We start from the raw sequence: 24220 nt of genomic DNA, 5'->3' as shown, positions 1-24220 counted from the left end.
ACCGGTCTTTCTAAGTATCAATAAATCTGTGGTTTTTGACAATTTCTTAGTCGTTTTTATTCAATATGAATAATTACCACAATATCAACTTCTCAACTAAACAAATAAAAACATGATAAATAGATAAAAAATAAAATAAAAGACGCTGTTTTTATTTAATCTTTTTAGTTGTAATCCATTTTTTCAAATGCCATTACACTTCGTCCAGTTTATTTGATACCAATAAAGCACTTTTATATCTATATACACTGCGACCCACCAAAATCCCTCGGTGACCCAATAGTGGACCTCCCGACGTATCCTATTCATTTTTTGAATAGGATTTTTATTTTTTATGAAATTAATTTTTTATCAGATCAACATTATAATTTTCATTGAGGTATTGTGATTTTGTCATTTATTGATAACAAAATTCCTTCTACTTATAGTACTCAAAACTGTAAAATGAATGACCTTTATGATGTGTTCCTTTTTCACTGTGGCATACAAAATTCGTCAAAAGTAAATTGTTAGTTTTTAAATCTACTTACGTGCTTATCATCATGCTGAAAATGATCGGCTTCCATCCAGTGAAAAGAACTGTTTTGGTGTGTTCATTTCTTTTCGAGATGAAATACCAGAGCGGCATGATACCCAGGAATAGTACTATTATCAAAACCGATATCGCTGCCATATTATCTGGAAAACAAAATATTTTGAATTTTATTCGAAAGAATTTTTCGATAAATTTATCAACTCAAGAATATTATACAAGTCAATTATTAAAATCATGTTATAGAAAATAATGAGAAGTTGAAAAATCGATGATTTTGTGCATTTTGTAAACTGAAATTCGATTACATAGCTCTGTTCTTGTGAATTAGAAATAACTTGAATTGAGTTATTATTTCAAAATTGAATGAATTCCTTAGAATTGATCATTTGAGGATTTGAGTAATCTAATTTTAAATGTCATGAGATAAAACATACTGTATCTTGGTTATTTAAAAAATCAGAGCCTATGAATAGCAATGGAATCAACAATTATATAACCATATTCATATTACCATTCTATAACCATAACATGGTAATTTAAAAAATCAGAGCCTATGAATAGCAATGAAATTAACAATTCTATAACCATATTCATATTACCATTCTATTACCATAACATGGTTATTTAAAAAATCAGAGCCTATGAATAGCAATGAAATTAACAATTCTATAACCATATTCATATTACCATTCTATAACCATAACATGGTTATTTAAAAAATCAGAGCCTATGAATAGCAATGAAATTAACAATTATATAACCATATTCATATTACCATTCTATTACCATAACATGGTTATTTAAAAAATCAGAGCCTATGAATAGCAATGAAATTAAAAATTCTATAACCATATTCACAATTCTCAATATTTTCCAAGGAGATGGAATTTTATTTGAATTTGAATCGCGTTTACATCTGATCAACAACTGTTTATATTATTTATTGTGCAATATATAACAAGCAATTAACTGAAATTTGAATACTGATTTGAAACGGGCTATTTTGATAAGCCTATCACCCCTCAGAGAAAAGAGCTGTCAACTGTTTACATTTTATTATGGAGAAGCGTATATTTTGGGGTGTATTTGAAGCGTGGGGTTTATTTGTGAGATTACCTCCTGTATTTCAATCATTTAGCACCAAAATTATATAATCTACTTCCTGCAAACTTTAAACAGATTAATCATCCTAGAAAGTTCAAAACAATAGTACACAATTGGTTGATGAGCAAAGGAAGACAGAACATAGAAAACATTATTTCATATAACAACTAACCACCTAATGACTTACTAAACACTAACTGATTAATAATACGCACAAAAAACAAACAAACCCTACTCTAGAAGGGTTTGGTACGCCATAGTGGAGTAGGTCAATTTCCACACAGAAAAAACTAAACAAGTACCTAGAGGACACATTATAAGAAATTTCTATTGCAACTAACTATTGTATGTAATTGTAAACTATCCTAATATTTACTGTAATTGATGTAGTAGTTTTGGTTTTTTTGGGAAATAAACATTTATTTATTTATTATTAGTTTAAAATATAGTTCTATAAGAATTTATTTGCCAAAATCAAAATAAAAATAGCTTAAGAATTGATAAATATACCGTATGCTACTGAATTAAACCAAAGAACATACATAAGAATGCAGGAACTGCTAATTTATTTAATTAGAAATAATGGCATTAAACATTATATCATTTGTGGTATAATGGCAAAATGGGAATAGATGAAGATAGGAGAACAGTTGCCGAATCTTGCCGTTGTAGTTTTAGTTTTTTTGGGGAAATAAACATTTATTTATTTTATTTATTTATCACTGTCCTTATTTTTTATAACTAGGTAGTTTTAGTTATGTCAAGTACTTAGTTTTACATTATGTTCATTCATGTTCTAAGGATTTTAATTATTTTTGGTCACTCTCGTGAGCCATGTTGTAAGGGTTTTAAAATTATGTCCCTGTTTTAGGGAACATGTGCAACGGATTTTTTCTTATTTTTGTCTAAATTAATAATTTGCAAACCCTTTTTTTTAAGAGAAGAGGGTTTGATGATCGGAACTAAAATTTATTCAAAAAATATAAGAAAATTTAAATAGGAAATTTAAATTTCTTTGGGATGATTTTGAATGGAACAATATATTAGGAGGTGCATAAATATAGTTAGAACTGGCAGAATGATAGTGATAAAATGTTAATAATAATTTCCTTACGCACGAGACGACACAGCTTGACACGGCAACTTTCGGGATCGTTCCGTTCACTCCCAACTCTGTAACCGCACTGTCTTTTTTCCCATCACTGCCGATCTGCTTCTTGCACTGTCCTGCTTATCATAATGCCAGTAAGGAACGGGAAAGAGGATAGAGGTGCCTAAGTTGTTTGTTTTTCAACTATTATGTGTTGGAGCTTGGCTAGAACTGCCTTATCTGCTACGATAGTTGGCAGATAGCAGAGTTGGAATGAATTTGTTTTAGAAAATTGGACAATATTTTTATTATTATGAAAATGGATCGTTACAATGTACAGCGTTATTTTGTTTTTGTACCACTATTTGTCTCATCAGACCAAGTGGAAATAGTCAAATTTTATATTAAATAATAAGTAGATGAAATAAATACCTCCACTGTTGTAAACGGCGGTAGCAATCAATGACAATAGAACTAGAGAAGTAATATCTCCCAGGCTTCCGGCGATTGGCGTTGCTATATTATCTGGATTCACACTGTATCTTCTGGAGGCGATTATCACCATTGATGTAATAGCCCCTGTAACAATAATGCCAAAATTAGCTCACAGTTTATATGCTTCCCTTAGTGCATCAACCGAGTTCGAATCTCGACCGGGGCAAACGTTTTTGACCACAGCACAATCATATAGATACGGCCACCCCGTCTTTCAGAGGTGACGATAAGTCGTCGGTCCCGACTACCTAAAAAGTAGTCGTCATCTCTCATCATCATCCCATGATGCTCTCTCACTCATTATCCACGCACAAGCCTAAGAGCTTATGTGGGCATCACCCTCAGTATTATTATTATTATTATTATTATTATTATTATTATATTATTATTATTATTATTATTATTATTATTATAGATAGACTGCACATTCCATTAAACGGTTTAAACCGACGGGTTTTGCCCAACATTCATGCTCATTTTTTGTATTTCTCGAAGAACTATATCTGTTGTGAACAGAACAGAAGCTGTGCTGATCAGTGAGTTGTGTTTTTTCAGGCTCTAAATTTTGTAAAATTACTCAAACATTTTCCAATTAATGGTGATTTGAGTGTGATATTTTTGTTTTTTTATTCTGTTTTCAACCATCAAAATTTAAAATCTTAGTTTTCGTTGTTTTTTGAGTGAAAATGGACTAAATTTTAGTAAAGTGAAATCATAACCCTCTTTTGGACTTTTAAAGTGTTATCTAAATTTGGGAAAGAAATAGTACAAGGAGTATCCTTAGTTTTTCTCTCCCAATCAGTGCTTCTCTGTAAAAAATATAAATAAATAAATAAAATAACTATCGAAAAACAACTCGAATCGATTTATATTCTTCATTTTTATCTCTGGTGATTATTTCCCTTATTGGAGTACTTTATTGTCAGTGGCAAACATTATTTTTATCAGTGACTTTCTCCATTGACCTTGGTTAAATCATGATGCTGGTATATAACAATTATTAAGCTAAATTGTGTTAATTCAATAAATTCCCAGCTAGTTAACGTTTTGCATTAGTAGTCTTGATGAATATTATTGAAAGTTATGAGCATATTGAGAATAATAAAGAAAGTGATCCAGGTTTATTTTCTTACCAAATTTTCCAATTAATTAAAGAGTTAATATGCAAAATAAAGTTAATTACAGATAAATATTTGACTGAAAGTAGGTACCTAGTATAAGACTGGCTGATGAAGCAGTTACAATACTGCATGATGCAAGAAGCAGGCTGTGACTTATATTGAGATCATATTTGAATAAGGCCGAAGAGCAGACTGCCACAATCGAAGATAAAATAATAAGTAGATGAAATAAATACCTCCACTGTTGTAAACGGCGGTAGCAATCAATGACAATAGGACTAGAGAAGTGATATCTCCCAGGCTTCCGGCGATTGGCGTTGCGATATTATCTGGATTCACACTGTATCTTCTGGAGGCGATTATCACCATTGATGTAATAGCCCCTGTAACAATAATGCCGTAATTAGCTCACAGTTTATATGCTTCCCTTAGTGCATCAACCGAGTTCGAATCTCGACCGGGGCAAACGTTTTTGACCACAGCACAATCATATAGATACGGCCACCCCGTCCTTCGGAGGTGACGATAAGTCGTCGGTCCCGACTACCTAAAAAGTAGTCGTCATCTCTCATCATCATCCCATGATGCTCTCTCACTCATTATCTACGCACAAGCCTAAGAGCTTATGTGGGTATCACCCTCAGTATTATTATTATTATTATTATTATTATTATTATTATTATTATAGATAGACTGCACATTCCATTAAACGGTTTAAACCGACGGGTTTTGCCCAACATTCATGCTCATTTTTTGTATTTCTCGAAGAACTATATCTGTTGTGAACAGAACAGAAGCTGTGCTGATCAGTGAGTTGTGTTTTTTCAGGCTCTAAATTTTGTAAAATTACTCAAAAATTTTCCAATTAATGGTGATTTGAGTGTGATATTTTTGTTTTTTTATTCTGTTTTCAACCATCAAAATTTAAAATCTTAGTTTTCGTTGTTTTTTGAGTGAAAATGGGCTAAATTTTAGTAAAGTGAAATCATAACCCTCTTTTGGACTTTTAAAGTGTTATCTAAATTTGGGAAAGAAATAGTACAAGGAGTATCCTTAGTTTTTCTCTCCCAATCAGTGCTTCTCTGTAAAAATATAAATAAATAAATAAAATAACTATCGAAAAACAACTCGAATCGATTTATATTCTTCATTTTTATCTCTGGTGATTATTTCCCTTATTGGAGTACTTTATTGTCAGTGGCAAACATTATTTTTATCAGTGACTTTCTCCATTGACCTTGGTCAAATCATGATGCTGGTATATAACAATTATGAAGCTAAATTGTGTTAATTCAATAAATTCCCAGCTAGTTAACGTTTTGCATTAGCAGTCTTGATGAATATTATTGAAAGTTATGAGCATATTGAGAATAATAAAGAAAGTGATCCAGGTTTATTTTCTTACCAAATTTTCCAATTAATTAAAGAGTTAATATGCAAAATAAAGTTAATTATAGATAAATATTTGACTGAAAGTAGGTACCTAGTATAAGACTGGCTGATGAAGCAGTTACAATACTGCATGATGCAAGAAGCAGGCTGTGACTTATATTGAGATCATATTTGAATAAGGCCGAAGAGCAGACTGCCACAATCGAAGATAAAAGCCCAACAACTATGGACTGGAGCTGTGAAAAAGCCAGATTAGCCAATTAGTTGATCAGAGATTTGAATTTGAAAAAATATTCCCATCAAGTACTCTCTATGACTTGAGGTGATGACAGTTAAACAAATATGACTTTTCCTACAGTTACCTTGAAAAGTGGCCATTCCTGCAATGATTACAGAATGCAAAGAATCACTTTTCCGCTCTAGTGCGCAAAGTATTACTTTGCGTACTCTTAATAGTTTGCTTATTATCTTGCAGCCATCCCAATCAGCTGTTGACATTGTTGGCGTATATTTTGAATGCGAATTTGTTCTATCTATATTTTTTCTGATTTTCAAATAAATAAAAATGAGAACTCATTAAATTATACATTTTGAATATTATTAATTATTTCAAAAAATATTTTTTCATTCATAAATTGATTGGTTGAAAAAATATTTAGAAATTAAGATTTACTCAAAATTTCAAATTAATTTAATTTTTAATTTTAATAAATTATTGATTATTAATTTTGAATTGGATTATCAAGTTTAAAATAAATTCAAGTTGTTATTAATAACAAAATTATACAGACAAACATTTGATGGATTTCAGCCATCATTTTACCCATAATCAACCACTTCTCATATTCAATGGTAACTGTATGAAAAATTTAATGTGAAATACGTGTGCAAAGTTCCTCTGCTGCACTCAAGAAACCATTCCGCCCTCGCTTACGGCTCGTGCGTAAACGTTTCTTTCGGTGCAGCAAACTGTCACTTTGCGCACTAGTTGCACAAATAACTATTTTGTTTCATAAGCCATATGAGAAAGGAAATGATAAATCCAAGCAATGACATAGTAAAAAGATGAAAGAACGTTTTTATGAACATGGGTTTTCTATTTCTAGATTTAGCTGTGAAATCTCAACTTTCAAAATTTTACAATTTTTCAAAATACCTATTTTTGACTGTGATTACTTTAGTAAACATACTATAAGCTACTAATTTATATGAACTTTTGTGAAAGCATAATTCTTAATTTCTTCTCCATTTTTATGATTATTTGCTATTTCCAATAAGCTCCCCCAGACGGCACTATGCCATGGGATGAAAACACCTACTTTGAATTGCTTTGTGTACTGATTTTTTTTATATAATATTGTGGAATAATTGAATAAAATCCATTTATTATTGTTCAATGTGGTTTTCCTTCACGAACTGCTTATTATTAAATCATTTTTTTTGCTATTAGAAAAAAAACATTTATTATTATTACTGTAAGCTACATAATATAGTGTTACTGCCTTTATAATACTTTATAATTTGTGTCGATTGTTTTTGCTGTGTGGCTCTCTACCGAGCTGTTTTATCTCTGAATTCGGCTCTGATATTTAGATGATTGGAGTTCTCAGTGTTGGAGCACTAGCCTACTGTAAAGGGTTTTCAGGAAATGTTTATTTACAATAAACATACCCGTTTGTTTTTCATATTTTTATTATTATCATTTATATTTATATCAGTCATTAATACATTTCGCAAGACTTATCCTGATACAAAAAAACATTTGAATTTTTGTGTGAGATCCTGCAAGGTCAGGCTTTCTAATTAAAAATTATTGAGTGCTGATGAAGCTCTTCCTTAGAAGTGAAATACATTCCTCATTTCTCATCAAAAAGTATGTGTTTTTAAAAATATAAGGTCTAGCTTTTTAATTAAAAATTATTGAGGGCTGATGAAGCTCTTCCTTAGGAGAGAAATGCATTCCTTATTTCTCATCAAAAAGTAAGTGTTTTTAGAAAGATATAAGGTCTAGCTTTTTAATTAAAAATTATTGAGGGCCGATGAAGCTCTTCCTTAGAAGTGAAATACATTCCTCATTTCTCATCAAAAAGTGAGTGTTTTTAGAAAAATATAAGGTCTAGTTTTTTAATTGAAAATTATTGAGGGTTGATGAAGCTCTTCCTTAGGAGTGAAATACATTCCTCATTTCTCATCAAAAAGTGAGTGTTTTTAGAAAAATATAAGGTCTGGCTTTTTAATTAAAAATTATTGAGGGCTGATGAAGCTCTTCCTTAGAAGTGTAATACATTCCTCATTTCTCATCAAAAAGTAAGTGTCTTTAAAAATATAAGGTCTAGGTTTTTAATTGAAAATTATTGAGGGCGTATGAAGCTCCTCGTCAGAAGTGATGTGTATTCCTTATTTCTCATCAAAAAGTGAGTGTTTTAAAAACATTTACGTGGAAACACAGCGTCTAGACTACAACAAAGTTATTGAAAACCATATTGCTGTAATATATATCAAATTCTGATTGAATGCTGTAATAATTATTTTAGCAGCAATACATTATCAAAATATTCCAATTACTCGATTAGCCTGACTTCTAATATCAATTTTATATTGGAAATTTATTTGATTTTACCTGGACAAGACTGAGGTTCCCACAAATCATCGATACTTGTTCCTTGGGATCATCCATTTTTCCGAGATTTGCTGAAGTTGACAGTCGGGAAGCCAGAGTCATTTCCAAATTACCTTTCAGTCCAAGCAGTGACGGAACCAAAATCATGATTTCCGATACGTTCACAAATACATCCCAAGCCTGTAAAAGATCATTTTTGATAGAAAACAGTTTACCACTACATGTTTTGATTAATCATATATTATCCAGTACTATTACTACTCATTGACTATACGGCCCTTGAAGAGCCTTAGCCTCCTCCTCAAGCCTTCTCCATGAATCTCTGTCCTGGTCGTGTGTTAATCCCGGTCGTGTGAAAAGCAGTGTACTTTGCAATGATCCACTCCCACATTTCATATGGAATTTAAATATATGGAGGAACAAGCATCTCAAACTTAAATAAAATACTCCTATTACAAAAAGAAGCAATAAGAACAATTCTAAATCTTGATAGAGAGCAATCATGCAAGCCATTCTTCAGTAAGTTAAAGTTCATGACGGAGTACAGCCTGTACATTTATAGGACAATATTATATATAAAAAACTAACGAATCTAGATTCCCACGGCAAGTAGATATACATAATTACAACACAAGAAATAAAAATAATTTTACAATAAAGAAGCACAATAAGGAAAAATATAAACAATATCCAACGTACATGGGAATAAAATTTATTGGTTGTCTCCCAGGTTGCATAATCAATTTCAATTTTACTGCTCCAGCTTAACAGCCTTGATCTGAGAATTTTCTGTAGGCTGAGGTATGCCCTATTTCCAGCTTTCAATCACTCTCTCTCTCTCTCTCTCTCTCTCTCTCTCTCTCTCTCTCTCTCTCTTAAATCTTCATATTAATTAAAACATTTACAATATTTTCATTTTTAAATAAATCCTCAGTTGAATTAATGAAATTAACGTTTTGGTAGAGAGTTAGTGGGAAGGATACTTCGAATATTCTTTCCGAAGAATGGACATTGATATGTCCAAAGCTCCACCAATTTATGTAGATGCGTAACAATATTATCTATTTTATCTATAGTCATTACAAATTGCTTTTTCTCATATCATATACAGCTCAATAATTATTTTCTTAATTTATATTTTGTAAATTCATCTATAATTTTGCTGTATTGTAAGCTATTGTATATAAGTGTATAAGCCAGTATATATTATAATCTACATGAATAAAGTACTCAATCAATCAATCTCTCTCTCTTTCTCTTTCAATCTCTCTTTTTTCATAATTTTTCCATCCATTTTCCAGTGGTTAAAATGAAAATGGCTATGGATAGTCGAAGCATGTTGTGGTAAATTAACAAAACATTTCAAATGGATACTTGAGAATTTTCATTTCATCCATCAATTATTGTAGTAGCCCTATAAGAAAAAGTACATATTAATAAAGAGATATCATAATGATAATATTGTGGAAGTGAATGTATGTTTTCCTGTAATTATCCTCCAGAAAGATTTCGTGCTTGATTGGATAAATGAATGAATAAATAAAATTGCAAGGCATTCCTGCACTGATTACAGAGCGCAAAATAAATTTTTCTGTAATAGAGCGGAAAACTAGTTTTTGAAAACTAAGAATATAGAAATAAATCAATTTGAGATACCGGTAGCTTTGAAATATTATCACTGAAATTCTATCATCTGTCATTTCAATCAACTAAGAGACGTTTCCCTCTAGAGTGATTTCAATATTCGTGATGGGGGTAACATACACTTCAATAGTACAGAATTGAAAATGAACAATTTGAAAAACAGTACATTCTTTTCATTAATAATCAATCATTCATACTTTTCCTCCACGTAAAACATTGTATTTCTTGACGAGTTTACTTGAAATTGACTTGAGTTCAAGAAGTTTCTTAATAAATTAATTTGATTCATTATTAGAGAGATTATCAAGTTGTGCTTGTGTATGATTACCCATCAAATTTATGCGTGATGTGTGACTATACAAGATTTTCCACATTCGACAATTCCTGTTCAGCTCAATTTGATCTATATTTAAATTGAAGTCGAATCCAAAAGTACCTAGAAACTATCCTGATGTATATTTTCGCAGTTAATATACTAGTAGCTAAGTAAGTTATCGAATCTCATCGAATATCATCTTATCTCAAAATATAATCTCATCGAAGATGCAATGCATCGAATCTGTATCCTACTGTACTCTGAATAAAGTTAAACTTTATTCCGAAGTGAAAAGTGTAAATAAAAGTATTGTGCTTACTATAACCTTAGTGTCCGGTTTCCCATTAGGGAACTTTGGACTATATACGGCCAGGTGGAACTACCCTTGGGTCTCCCCACCATTCAAAGCCATACGCTAATAATAATAATAATAACTTCTTATAAGATTGTTGCTGAAATTCTCCTGGTTAGATAGATAGATAAATGCCTTTTTTCACGTTAAAACATTGCATGTGTTGTGGGTGAAGTTGAGGCAGTAAAAAAGTTTAACCCACAAAGGTGATTAAAGGTAGGCGCACACAGATCGTCATCGGACGGATTGGACGATTAGATTTGATGCATTGTTTAATAACTGATCCATTCTCTCTCTTGGGTTAACAGCCGTAGGGCTGGTTGGCAGCAGCTCTCCATGCTTTTCTGATCCATTATTATTCCCAATATTAGACAGTTATAATGCTTTATTCAATTACATTAATAATGCATTAAACTCATGAAACGTTATTCAAAGCTACCTTTGTTATTCGAACAGATTTCAACAATACTACTTGAAATTAGTGTAGTGGAATACGGTACCTACATCGTATTGTTTCACATTAATTGACTCCAATCAATCATACAATCAAGAGGAACGAGGTTTCAGAATTTAGGTCAGAATCCATGGTTTACTGAATACAATACATGGTTTGATACAAATACATGATTTGATGAAATACAATCGAGCATGCATAGCTTATCACATTGTATCAGTTTAATTAGACTGCAATGGTTACAATTAATTCTGTGTAATGCTCTGAATTTCAAGCCACAGTAGATGATATTCAAATATCAATTTCAAATCCAGTTATTGCCTCAGAAATAATACAAGACTATACATAAACTAATTTAAATTAGTTGATAACTTTGTTGGAGAACAAAAAAAAGCTACATAGGGAAGGCAAAAATTTATGAACCATAAAGACTCATCTACAAGGGCAACATTTTTACTTTCCTTGCCCTATTACCATAGGTAAGGAAAGTATTGCTTTCCGAAAAAATTAAGTTACCCAATTTCCAAATTTCTATACGTTTCAAGGTCCAAAAAAGTGGTTTTTGGGTATTGGTTTGTATATGTGTGTGTGTATGAGTGTATGTGCGTCTGTGTACACGATATCTCATCTCCCAATTAAAGGAATGACTTGAAATTTGGAACTTAAGGTCCTTACACTATGAGGATCCGATACGAACAATTTCGATCAAATACAATTCAATATGGCGACTAAATTGGCGAAAATTTGCCAAAAACAGGGTTTTCCGCGATTTTCTCGAAAACGGCTCCAACGATTTTGATCAAATTTATACCTAAATTAGTTATTGGAAAGCTCTATCAACTGCCACAAGTCCCATATCTGTAAAATTTTTAGGAGCTCCGCCCCATCTATGCAAAGTTTGATTTTAGATTCCCGATTATCAGGCTTCAGATACAATTTAAACCAAAAAAAATCAAGTGAAAAAGATTGAGCATAAAAATCTCTACAATTAATGTTAAGTAACATTTTCACCTTAAATTGAAAATAAGCTCGAAGTTAGAGAAAATAAGATTATTAAATTGCAAACTGTTGGTAACTGTTGATTCTATTAAATCATTCACTATGAAGAGATAGCAGCCCTCGTGTGTCTACAGCGTTATGTCCTGTCACCAGCTGGCTCAGATCTTTGAATAGTAGACTTGAGATGCGCGGGAACACTAGCGTCAGGTGATCAATTTTCATAACGGCAAGGAAAGTTTTGTGAGTACGCCGCACCAGATTTTTAAGTTTGATACATGAAGAGATGGATACCAAAAGGTCTTAAGTCAAAAAAGTAAATTTCTCAGGAACGAATTTTTCTATTTTTTATAATATAATTGAATGCTACTTTGGAATATAATCAGTCATGTAATTTGCAATTTGAATTAGTTGACAACTTTGTTGGAGAACAGAAAGAAGCCACTTACATATGGAAGGCAAAACTTGAAAGAACTAGAAAGAATCTATAAGGTCAACATTTTAACTTTGATACTTGTTCTCTTATACTATTTTCATTGAGATGGAACAGGCAGCCCAATCATTTCCATCTAATGAGTTCTCTCTCCAATTATCAATCACAGTAATTACCTAGAGAGAGATCCGTCAATCTCTATGTGCCTTGCCGGATGTTTTCATCAAATCAATTTCATGGCTCATTTCAATTAGGTTGATATTAAATCTCTGGGATTGTTGAAACTCAACATGAAATGAACGCTATTGGAAAATGTGAATAGAATACACAAGGATTGGATAATTTTTTGGAGATTGAGAATTTAATCCAGGTCGTACTAAAGTATTCCAATAAGATATTAGGCTTCATTTCCGGATTTGAGGATGGAGAATAAATAAATATTCATTCTTAATTTTAGGGCTACTAAAGATTATTGAAACACAATGAAAAACTATCAAAAGTCACCTTTATAATTTTTATTGCAACACTACTATAGTGAGGTCCACGTTGTAATGGCAGTGTTTGATTAGCAATGTATTGCTATCCTTGTCTATCATTCAACAAAGCGGATAGCGCTATCTCTTTCTCGCTTTGTTCTGTTGCCAGATCATCTATTAACAATTGTAAGGGTTTTTTTATCTACCATCCCTATTTCGGGAATGCTAGGTGTAATGGTTTTAATTAAAGGTCAAAAACAATATTTTGCAAACCTTTTTATAAAGAGGGTTTGATGATCGGAATTAAATTTATTCTTAAAATACAAGAAAATTCAATTAGGAAATTTTATATTATTTGGGATGATTATGGATGGAAAATAATATTTTAGGAGATGGATAAATATAATTAGAACTGGCAGATAATGATAATGATAAATGTGATATTTTACTCACCGCTGTTAATAATAATTTGCTTACGTGCACGCGTTTCTCAGCCTATCTTCGAATATTTTGCCCAACGTGGTCTTTACGGCACGATACCCGGCACGAGACACGACACGATACGGCAATTTCGGGACCGCACTGTACACGGCAAACTTTTGGACCGCACTGTCTCTTTTTCATCACTTGCATTTTCTTGCTTATCATTACGCCAGTAAAGTAATGTAAGGAAGGGTGAAGGAGCCCAGAAGGTAGAGGAGTTGTTTCAACTATTATCTCTTTTATGAGCTCTGCTAGAGCTGCCTTATCTGCTACGATAGTTGGCAGATAGCAGGGTTGAAACTTTAGTTTATTTTAAAACTGGACAATATTTTTGATATTTTCACATACCAAGAAAATGGATCGTTACACAATGTAGAATAATTAATTTATTAACAAAATATTTCATCTCTGTTATGAAAATTCATTATGAAATTATTGTAGAATATAATTACCAGCTTAATAAAATATAATTGATTATTTTAAACAAGAATGAACAGTTGAGAGACAGCTGTAAATAACAAATAGTGAGTAGGTTTTTGATTTTGTAATCAAATTTTTTAAATAAGTGCAATATTTCTTAAGTTTTTAATTTATTGTGATACATTCTGTGATTCATTTAGAGTATAAAGTCAACCTTCAAAATTCAAAATTTTAAATCATCATTCCTGGACCGAAAATCAAGTGACGAAGCAGTGTGAGATTACATAACCTTATCTTTTGGACAACATTAACATTTTATCAAAATTTTTGGAGAGAAATAGTACAGGCTCAGCCTAGTTTTTCCTCCAATGTCATAATTGTATTATGATTATAGTATTTTATACAATAAATGGAAAGTATAAGTAAGTTGATAACCTGTATCAGCTACCGTCTATAGTAGGCATTGACAAGACAGAGGATCGGCAACGTTGTTCTCTTATCTTTCTCCACTGCCATTATAAGGTGGACCTCACTGTACTTTCAACTCTTCAAGAGCCATTTTCAAGAGTAATATATAATAATATTCTCCAACATGTTTTCTAGCTTGTACCAGATTAATTCTGGCTGAACATGTATTGTGGTTTCAAATTTTCACATGTTCGACAGACGCAAAATAATAGTTAGAAATTTTCAGATGTGTTTTCAGTCACTGAGCTCCGTGCTGATTCAACTCTTCAAGAACCATTTTCAAGAGTAGTAAATAATATTCTCCATCATATTTTCTAGATTGTATCATTCTGGCTGAACATGTATTGTGGTTTCAAATTTTCACATGTTCGACAGACGCAAAAATAATAGTTAGAAGTTCTCAGATGTGTTTTCAGTCAGTGAGCTCTTGAGAATACAAGAAGCACCCTGATTCTGAATTTGTTAAGGTGGTTAAGATTACAAGATCGTGAACCTAAAGAAGAGGGGATTTCTTGGGGATTAGTGAGAGAGAGAGAGAGAGAGAGAGTGGTGCTAATCCAGTTCAAACAGCCACAGTGTTAGAAGCTTTGGGGCGCTCACCTGAACCTCTACACCTTACAGAATATTGGTAGAGAGTTTGGTAGAGAGTTAGTTTTGGTAGAGAGTTAGTGGGAAGGATATTTTTAATATTCTTTCCGAAGAATGGACATTGATATGTCCAAAGCTCCGCCAATTTATGTAGATGCATAACAATATGATTATTATCTATAGTTATTATATTACAAATTGCTTTTTCATATCATATACAGTTCAATAATTATTTTCTTAGTCTATATCATGTAAATTCATCTATAATTTTGCTGTATTGTAAGCTATTGTATATAAGTGTATAAGCCAGTATATATTGTAATCTACATGAATAAAGTACTCAATCAATCAATCAATCAATATTGAATTGTCCCCTTGAAAGGCTTGAGAATCCAATGGGTTGGAGATTATCTATCATGATAGCATGAAGATATTTCTAAATTCATAATTCAAATCAAATCAAATAGTTTTTTATTCACAAAAACATAATACAAATTTATAAATTAAACTTTTAACAGTGAATACTCTCCACAAAGACTTGGGTCTGCGAGTGGAGAGTGAGTTCTTTCAAGTTAATTGAAATTATGTTCTCATGTTTTGTATATATTATAATATTGAAAGTATTATAATTGAATTTATTAAAATTCTCCGACAAATCAAAGAATATAAATTGCACACAAAAAAATCCATACTAGATATAAGTGTATATACAGACATATATATATATATATATATATATATATATATATATATATATATATAAATAGTAGCTTAAAGGCTGTACTACTCATTATAAATGGCAAATTCACTATGAAATCTAGTTCTGAATAAGAAGGTAGATTGAATGAGTTGCTCTGCAGCATCCCTGCCAATTTCTAATAACCATTTACTCAAATGTTGCTTGTAGGTGTTAATACTGTAATTTTCAGACTGTTTTAATTGATAGGCTTTGAGCAAACAGTTCTCAATGCATCCACACGGCACAACCACAGAACCACTCATAAATACAAAAATCTAATGAATGTTTTGTGAAACCTTTTCTACTTTGAAGTTTACTGTCGATTAGGCTACTGAAGAAATCTACATAAACTATTATTTTGAAGTAGATTTGCTTGTGGTTTATTAGTTTCGGTATTATTGCATTATAATGTCAGTGGCTTATTTTTTGTTGCAGGTATGTTTCGCATTGAATTTCATAAGGTGCGTACAGATATACGCGCCGCAAACATGAGCAATTCACTTTTAATCAGCTGACTATATCTGTATTTTTACAGAAACGGTAAGATACAGATATATAAAGCTTGGCATCAGCTGATTAAAAGTGAATTGCTCATGTTCGCGGCGCGTAAATCTGTACGCGCCCATAGAGATTCATGAGGCAAAGCTTATCAACGATTACAAACGACATAACATTGTAAAACTTTCAATTGGAAACAATCAATTTTTTAAATACAACTTCTAAATTTAGGACTTAACATAACAACACATCTATTTCGATCGATACATTTCTATTTATCAGTAGTTTCGTCAATATCCAATGGTATTGCCTTAACTTTTTGTGTAGTTGAGAAGTTGATATTGTGGTAATTATTCATATTGAATGAAAAAGACTAAGAAATTGTCAAAAAACCACTGATTTATTGATTAAGTTTATCAGAGATTGACAATGGTGTAATAACCGAAACCGGTCTTTCTAATTATCAATAAATCAGTGGTTTTTTGACAATTTCTTAGTCTTTTTCATTCAGTATTGCCTTAACTCTATTTTTTTCAATAAATTGATATCTTCTTCAACTCCAACCTCTCAAAAACGCTGTAAGCTGTCTACTAGAAGATAGTGATATTAAAATGATAAGTAATCACTCAAGGGGCGTATACATTAGTCAAGTTCACAAGTTTTCTAGAGCTTTATTTGATTTGAATGAACGATTCTTGTAAATTTGAAGTCCAGTTTACTTGAATTAAAGTTTCAATAACCTACATTTCTGTACTTTTCGCCCGAGCAAAGCCGCGCCAATAGCCCTGGACGGATTTGGCCTGGCTCGGCTCGCCTACACACTCACGGATTTCGCCCGAGCCGAGTCAAGACAGGCCAAATCCGCGAGCCAAATCCGTAGGTGTGTAGGGCCCTTCAGACCCTAGTAGCACTTAGTCTCAAACGGCTGATTTTACAGGAGAGCCCAAAAAAACTACACTCCAAGCCGGGGCTAAAAGAGTGTAAGTTGAATCAGCATTACACTCACTTGTCAATTATTGGACGTTGTTTCAGTTTTAATGCTTACTGGACTTCGCTCTTTCAGCTCTGGCTATCTTCAAAACAATCAACTGCTGAGGACTTACGTTATCTTGAATCTAAGAGTTCGAAAAACTGAACAAGACCCACTGAAAACATTATTTTGTCAAAAATAGTATATTTCACACCTAGAGCAGAAAATGTGATTTTTCAGGCTCGAAATCGGTTTTCTCGGCCTACGGCCTCGGACTAGAAAAGATTGAGAGCCGGAAAAACATTTTTGCACGTGGTGCGAACGCTATTTTTCGCCACACACAAAAATAAACAATATATATATGAGAATAGTTGTTTACTAAGCACTTCCGAACGCAGAAGTGGAAGGTGATAGCTCTAGCAGATCTGAGGTAATCTGAATATTAGAAAATTGTCCAAGTATTTTTATTTTTTATTCTGATTTGTCTAAATAACCTAAAAGATGATGTTCAATTATGTGGGAGGTTGAGTTTATACTTTTTTATTCTTTCAAATGACAATAAGATGATATTATTATAAATGTTTTAATTATTATTGAGTAATGAACACAAATAATGAAAAGTTTTTTGATCACCTTTCTTAGTTCCATGTTAGCGGCTGGAAAGGGTACTCTTTCTGGCGTAGGCCGGAAAGAAACCTGTTCTGACGTCAGACCAGAGTCGTCTGCAAACAATGTCTTTCAGATCTACGTAGGGACTGGAAAACAGCTGCTTTCTGTGCAGTGTGGCGAAAATGGACTTACGCTCCTCTAGCTCTGAGGTACAGATTTTGTAGGTAGGAGTTTATCTTCATAGATTCAAGTTGGAAGTGAAAGTTAAACATGTTCAAGATCTACTTGATTGCATGTTCAAGTTTGAAGATTCAAGTTTTGGATTGACAAAACTTCAAGGAAGGTATAGTGTATCAAGTATCTCCTCTTGTACTTTACATTGGTATGGTGGATTCAAGTTTCTGTTCTGGAATTCAAGGGAATTTGACTTAGGAACTTAAATTCTACTTTAGTGAAATTTGACTTTGAGAATTGATTGAACTGACCTGGGCTCTGTCCAGGAACATTCCGGCCACTACCATGCCTAGTCCAGCTATAATGAAGGGCACAACGATTTGCTTCAGTACATGGCCATGCGTTTCTATTTGGATTGCCTCAGGATCAGTCGTAGATTCCTCGTCTGGCCTCAGTTTCACTGGAAACTGCTCACCTGACTGACTCTTCAGCATCGTTGCACTGCAATAATAGCACAACACATTTCAAACTTACTGAAATTAGTGAGATACTGCATTTATTCAAATGCTAATGAATTGATAATTATCATTAAACGAAAACCCAAATTAAATGCTGTAAATCACCCCGAAGACTTCTGCTACTGCAAATATTGACTACAGTGTAAACAGCTAGATGGAAATTTGATGAGCGCTACTATTCAAAATCTCAACGAAATAGCTCATTAAAAATAGAGCTCATCTAATTTCCATCTAGCTGTTTACCCTGTTGTCAATATTTGCTGTAGCAGAAGTCTTCGGGGTGAATTACAACACTTAATTTGGATTTTGTTCAAAAATAGTTAATATTTCAAACTTCATTTTGTATTGAAAGAGAAGTGAGTATTCAAAATTCAAACTTATCCTAATAAAAGAAGCGTGAACATTCATTATACGTACATTATACGGGAATACATTCATTATAATACATACATTATACATTTATTATTGATGTATTCAGAGTTTCCTAAAACTGAAATTCTAAAATAGATATAAGAAATCTTTAATTTGTCTAAAACTTAGTAGGATATCTAAATCTGTTAATAAAGTAATATCAGGGCACCGAGCTTCGATCGTTATTTTTATTTAGTGATAAACAGATCACAATTCTCTAAAATGATCGTGTTTATATTTTACTGCTGGCTATACGTCAGCTTATGAATTTCGGGGATGCGATATTTTGATTTTCCACAGACTCACTCGCTCACTCTTTTACTATCCACAGACCACGAAAGTCTCAGCTGTTTTTTCAAGGATGAATTATTTTCATGTTCTTCAGCGAGTTTTCCCAGCGATGAGACCTAGTGTAATATTTTTATATCATAAACCTACTATGTTCCAAATTTCGTGAAAATCGTTAGAGCCGTTTTCGAGATCCGTTGAACATAAATAACCATAAATATAAATAACCAGCAAATATAAAAACAGATACAGATATACAGAAATTGCTCGCTTAATATAATAGGATAAATAGATAGAGAATAATATCAATTTTGACAAGACTGTAGTAAGTAGCAAGTAGGTTCTTAGTATAGATTTAACAGTTAATTCAGTTAGTCAAGTTCCATTTCTCTCTCATTTCATTACAGGCTATTTATTGTCAAGTTTCATTTCATTACAGCTATTTATTGTCAAGTTTCATTTCAGCTGTTCATCAAAGAAGTTATAATAATATTTATCTCTGTTATTCATTTCCAATATTCATCAGCTAATCATCTCTTGATTGGTTTTCTCATGAAATCTGCGAAATCATCATAAATAGAAACGTTTGTACTGTATTCAACTCATTATCACATGGGCTTAAAATACTTGTAGAAAGTGCCTTTGTGAATAACTGAACTACCGGTAAGGTGAGTTTTCCAACTTTGTAAATAAATAAATAAATTAAGCTAATAACAGGACAACATCCCTTGAGAGATTCATTGATCTATTGATTCACAGTTCATTAAAATGATTTTGGATGGTCCATTCTTCAGCATAGTTGTACTATAATAATTATACCACAAAATTATCTTGAAACTTATCCTACAAAAATAATCAGGAATACATTATACGATTGAGTTGAAATCAGGATAACAGGTCTTGAAAGATTCACTCGTTTATTCATTTTATTGATTCACAATTCATTTCAATATCAGTTGAGTTTTCCACTTTGTAAATGAATAAATTTAGCTAATAACAGGACAACATTCCTTGAGAGATTCATTGATCTATTGATTCACAATCCATTAAAATGATTTGGGATCGACCATTCTTCAGCATAGTTGTACTGTAATTATATCACAAAAAATATCAAACTTCAAACTTATCCTACAAAAAATAATCAGGAATACATTATACGATTATACAAAATGGCCTACCAAGTTAACATCAGGATAACAGGACTTCAAAGATTCACTTGTTTATTAATTTTATTGATTCACAATATTCATTACAATGATCGGGGGAGGTCCAACAGGCATAGTCCAAACTGTTCCTCTCCCGAATATTAAGGCTGTGCAAAGGCTAAAAATAAACTTTCTACTCGTGACATTTTTCTAAGTTTTTCGATTTGTATATCATCAAGCTATCAAAATGGAAAAGTTTTCTTAGAAAAACATCTTTCCGATCATTACTTTTTGAGATATGAGCGACTGGAGTTTGAATTTTTGGGACAGAATATTTCAAATTCGGTACGATATAAAACCATGAGATTTAGAGGATGGATTCTTTATGGTATTGTTGATCTAGTATAACAAAAATTTTCTGAAAATATCAATTTTTAAGTTATCCAATTTACTAAAAATAACTTTTAGTTGAGTTATTTTGGGTTATTTCTGGTAAATTGAATAGCTTTTCCAAAAGTTGATATTTTTAGAAAAAAATTGTTTTACTAGATCAACAATACCATGAAGAATCTATCCTCTAAATCTCATTGATTTATATCTTACCGAGTTAGAAATGTTCTGTCCCGAAAATTTAAACTTTAGGCGCTCATATCTCAAAAAGTAATGATCGGAAAAAAATGTTTTCCTGAGAAAACTTTTTCATTTTGAAATCTTGATGATATAAGAATCGAAAAACTGTGAAAAATATCACGAGTAGAAAGTTTATTTTTAGCCTTTGCACAGCCTTAAGATGTTACATCAAGTTACAGATTTTACTTCCTAAGTGCTCTTCAAGTGCGTCCGATTTCACTCTTCATTAACGACATGCAGTAATGAGCTTCAAATTCGAGAACGATCTGTTTACTCACAGAACGGTACTTTCGAGTTCCAATGAACCTACATTCTTGAAAATTGGAAACTTAAAATGGTTACTTTACATATTGAGCACATAGGGAACAAATAACGTCTATTGGAGAAGATTTTAAATGATTTGATTTGAAAACTCAAAGTTCACTCCAGTGTGTAGGTGAACAAATTGTTCCGACATATTAAAAATAATGATTGAATGAAGATGATGAATTGAAAAATTGTAGGAGTTTGAAGTTTGATTCGCAGATCAAAAAATCATCACCCAAGTTCTCTGAGTCCATCTATAGCATGTCATATAGTACAAAAATCGTTCAACCGTCAACCATGATTTCTACATAGTCTTTTGAAAAGAAATGCTCAGTGAGCATGAATTTTATCAATTTCTGTTGTCGAATACTATTATTGATTTTCCTCGGAAATTTATCTTTTTCGAAAGAAAACCCGGTGCTCTGTACCCGGCTCCCGGTACCAAATTTGGTACAATCTATAAGAATAAGGGTGGAGTTCAATGTAATTAAACCAAACAGGGAAGTAACCCCGTGAGAAATCTGTTTGGAAGTTTGGAAACCCTCCAAAATTTTCCATTTTTCCAACTTGGTCTCATAGTAGAGAACGCTCAATCTGTTTCTTTTTGGATTACGTCATGGAGGAAAGCTACCGTTAATAATATAATATTTGCTGTTGGTTATCCATCTTGTTTTCATTATTACTATTTTATTCTTATATAAATTTGAAGTGAAATAAAACCCTACAGAGACACACTTACTTCATGCTAACACAGTAGACACACTGGGGTGTTGAACACCCCAATTCAATTTTGCATGTTTCTTTGAAAAATATAGAGAAAACAAGTACTTAGCCCATAATTTATCATTTCTTAATCATTTTTGTTCCAAGTGCAAACAGAAATCGAAAGTAAAGCATTGCTCATCAATATTTATACTAATTTTAGAAGTACGTATGTTCCGCCTGAGTGTTGGAGCTCCTAATCTGGTTTGAGGGAATGGCTTGATCATTGCCAATGACAACTTCATCAAAAACTCACGTCTCTTTATTTTATTGTTTTGAACCTCAAGTTGTAGAGAATCATAGCATTTATTCCACTCTGATCCATCATCTCATACCACATTCGTAGTTGTCAATACAATTAAATCCTTGTAATAAAAGTATTTGATAAAGTCCTACGTTGAAGACACTCTGGGGTGTTAGACACCCCAAACGAAGAACAAGATGAGCTGGTGACTTTGTAGAATGCTTTTACTGACTGAGAGTGGTGGAGAGCAGCTGACAATGCTACAAACCTAATTTAGACTGGGCAGAATTTCCCATCTGTTTGTTGTTGTCAACTGCAGAATAGAAGAAAAAATTCCTGGGGTGTGCAACACCCCAGTGTGTCTCTTTAGGGTAAAACTCACATTCTTTGGTGTGGCGACGACCGTTAAATACTTCAGTTTCTTGCACTTAGCCATCCCGGGCTTGGGATTGCCATGTTGTCATGTTGAATAAAAAATTACAAGTTTTGTGTTAGTGACCTTGTTGTTTTTTAAATTTTGTGTAGTATTGTTTCGTGTTGGTGACCTTGTTGTTTTAAAGAATTTCACAAATCTCAAATCTCACTTGTGTGGAGGTGAAAGCCAGCCAGCGCGTAGCTTGTGCAGGCAGTCTTGAATGTTTCTGTTTGGCTTGAAAATGTGCAACACCAGCACGAAACGGTCGTCGCCTTACCAAAGAATGTGAGTGTTTTTTCACTTAAAGTTATATAAAAATACAATATAATATTCTTGTATAAAATAAAATACTTGTATTATACGTCTCTGATCACGCTAGAGCCCTGGTTTCCAATTAAATTCTGCTCTTCTGGGCAGAAAAATTCCTATGTTTTTCAAGAGAGTTTTCACACATTGTAGAATTTGAATGTATGAAGGAACACTCTCATGAGATGATAATAATAATGATACTGAGTGTGATGCCCACATAAGCTCTTAGGCTTGTGCATGGGTAATAAGTGAGAGTGATGATGATGATGATGAGAGATTACGACTACTTTTTAGGTAGTCGGGATCGACGAATTATCGTCTCCTCCGAAAGACGGGAAAGATTTAATGGTATACTTTTTCTGCACAACAGAAATTCATTGGGATAAATATAAATCATAATGAGATGCACTCTGATGGTACATGTTTTTATTACAGCATCAGTTATTCTTTGATTTTCTGAAGCAAATAAAGTCAGCTGATTCCGAGTTATTCACTCTTTGCAATGATTCGAAGAGCATAGAGTAACTTGACGTTGGGATACAGAGTACAGCGTCACACAGAGCCAATTAGAGTATCGGGAGTCATTCATTATTTCTGATTAAACGTGCGGTGCTCACTTCTGAGCGTCAACTCCCACTATAATTTTCCTGATACGCACTTTGACATTCATCATGATTATTCATTACGTCAAGATACGTTTCAAAATACGCAAATAAGTTTTGAGGAGCTCTACAGAAAGTTTTAAATAAACTATCAATACGGCTTTCAATCAATTTGTTTTATAGGATCCATGATTACAGATTCCGGTTTAGAAATGCACAGAAAATTATTTTAGGAGTCCTACAGAAAGTTTTAAATAATCTATCAATACGGCTTTCAATCAATTTGTTTTATAGCATCCATGATTACAGATTCCGGTTTAGAAATGCACAGAAAATTATTCTAGGAGTCCTACAGAAAGTTTTAAATAATCTATCAATACGGCTTTCAATCAATTTGTTTTATAGGATCCATGATTACAGATTCCGGTTTAGAAATGCACAGAAAATTATTTTAGGAGACCTACAAAAAGTTTTAAATAAACTATCAATACGGCTTCCAATCAATTTGTTTTATAGCATCCATGATTACAGATTCCGGTTTAGAAATGCACAGAAAATTATTTTAGGAGACCTACAGAAAGTTTTAAATAATCTATCAATACGGCTTTCAATC

At 32.5% G+C, this 24220-nt stretch overlaps 1 protein-coding gene across 6 annotated transcripts in view; it reads right to left on the bottom strand.

The window, feature by feature from the left end:
- Positions 1–24220, bottom strand: part of LOC111046310 (solute carrier family 41 member 1) — a 179392-nt gene that overhangs the window by 11840 nt on the left and 143332 nt on the right. For 4 of the 6 annotated variants that reach the window (XM_039442878.1, XM_039442881.1, XM_039442882.1 and 1 more), the window contains 5 exons: positions 18289–18478; positions 8358–8537; positions 5829–5973; positions 4582–4728; positions 531–678 (listed from right to left, as the gene is read on the bottom strand). In XM_039442878.1, coding sequence (XP_039298812.1) covers positions 531–678; positions 4582–4728; positions 5829–5973; positions 8358–8537; positions 18289–18478 — 810 coding nt within the window. Of the gene's footprint in view, positions 1–530; positions 679–3161; positions 3309–4435; positions 4516–4581; positions 4729–5828; positions 5974–8357; positions 8538–13481; positions 13513–13548; positions 13692–18288; positions 18479–24220 lie in introns of those variants that run through there. The other 2 variants (XM_039442880.1, XM_039442883.1) reach the window with 2 other exon arrangements.

The sequence above is a fragment of the Nilaparvata lugens genome, chromosome X (genome assembly GCF_014356525.2).
Source record: "Nilaparvata lugens isolate BPH chromosome X, ASM1435652v1, whole genome shotgun sequence".
Lineage (NCBI taxonomy): Eukaryota > Metazoa > Arthropoda > Insecta > Hemiptera > Delphacidae > Nilaparvata > Nilaparvata lugens.
Note: the sequence above shows the minus strand (reverse complement) of the source record. Positions and strands in the feature narration are given on the sequence as shown.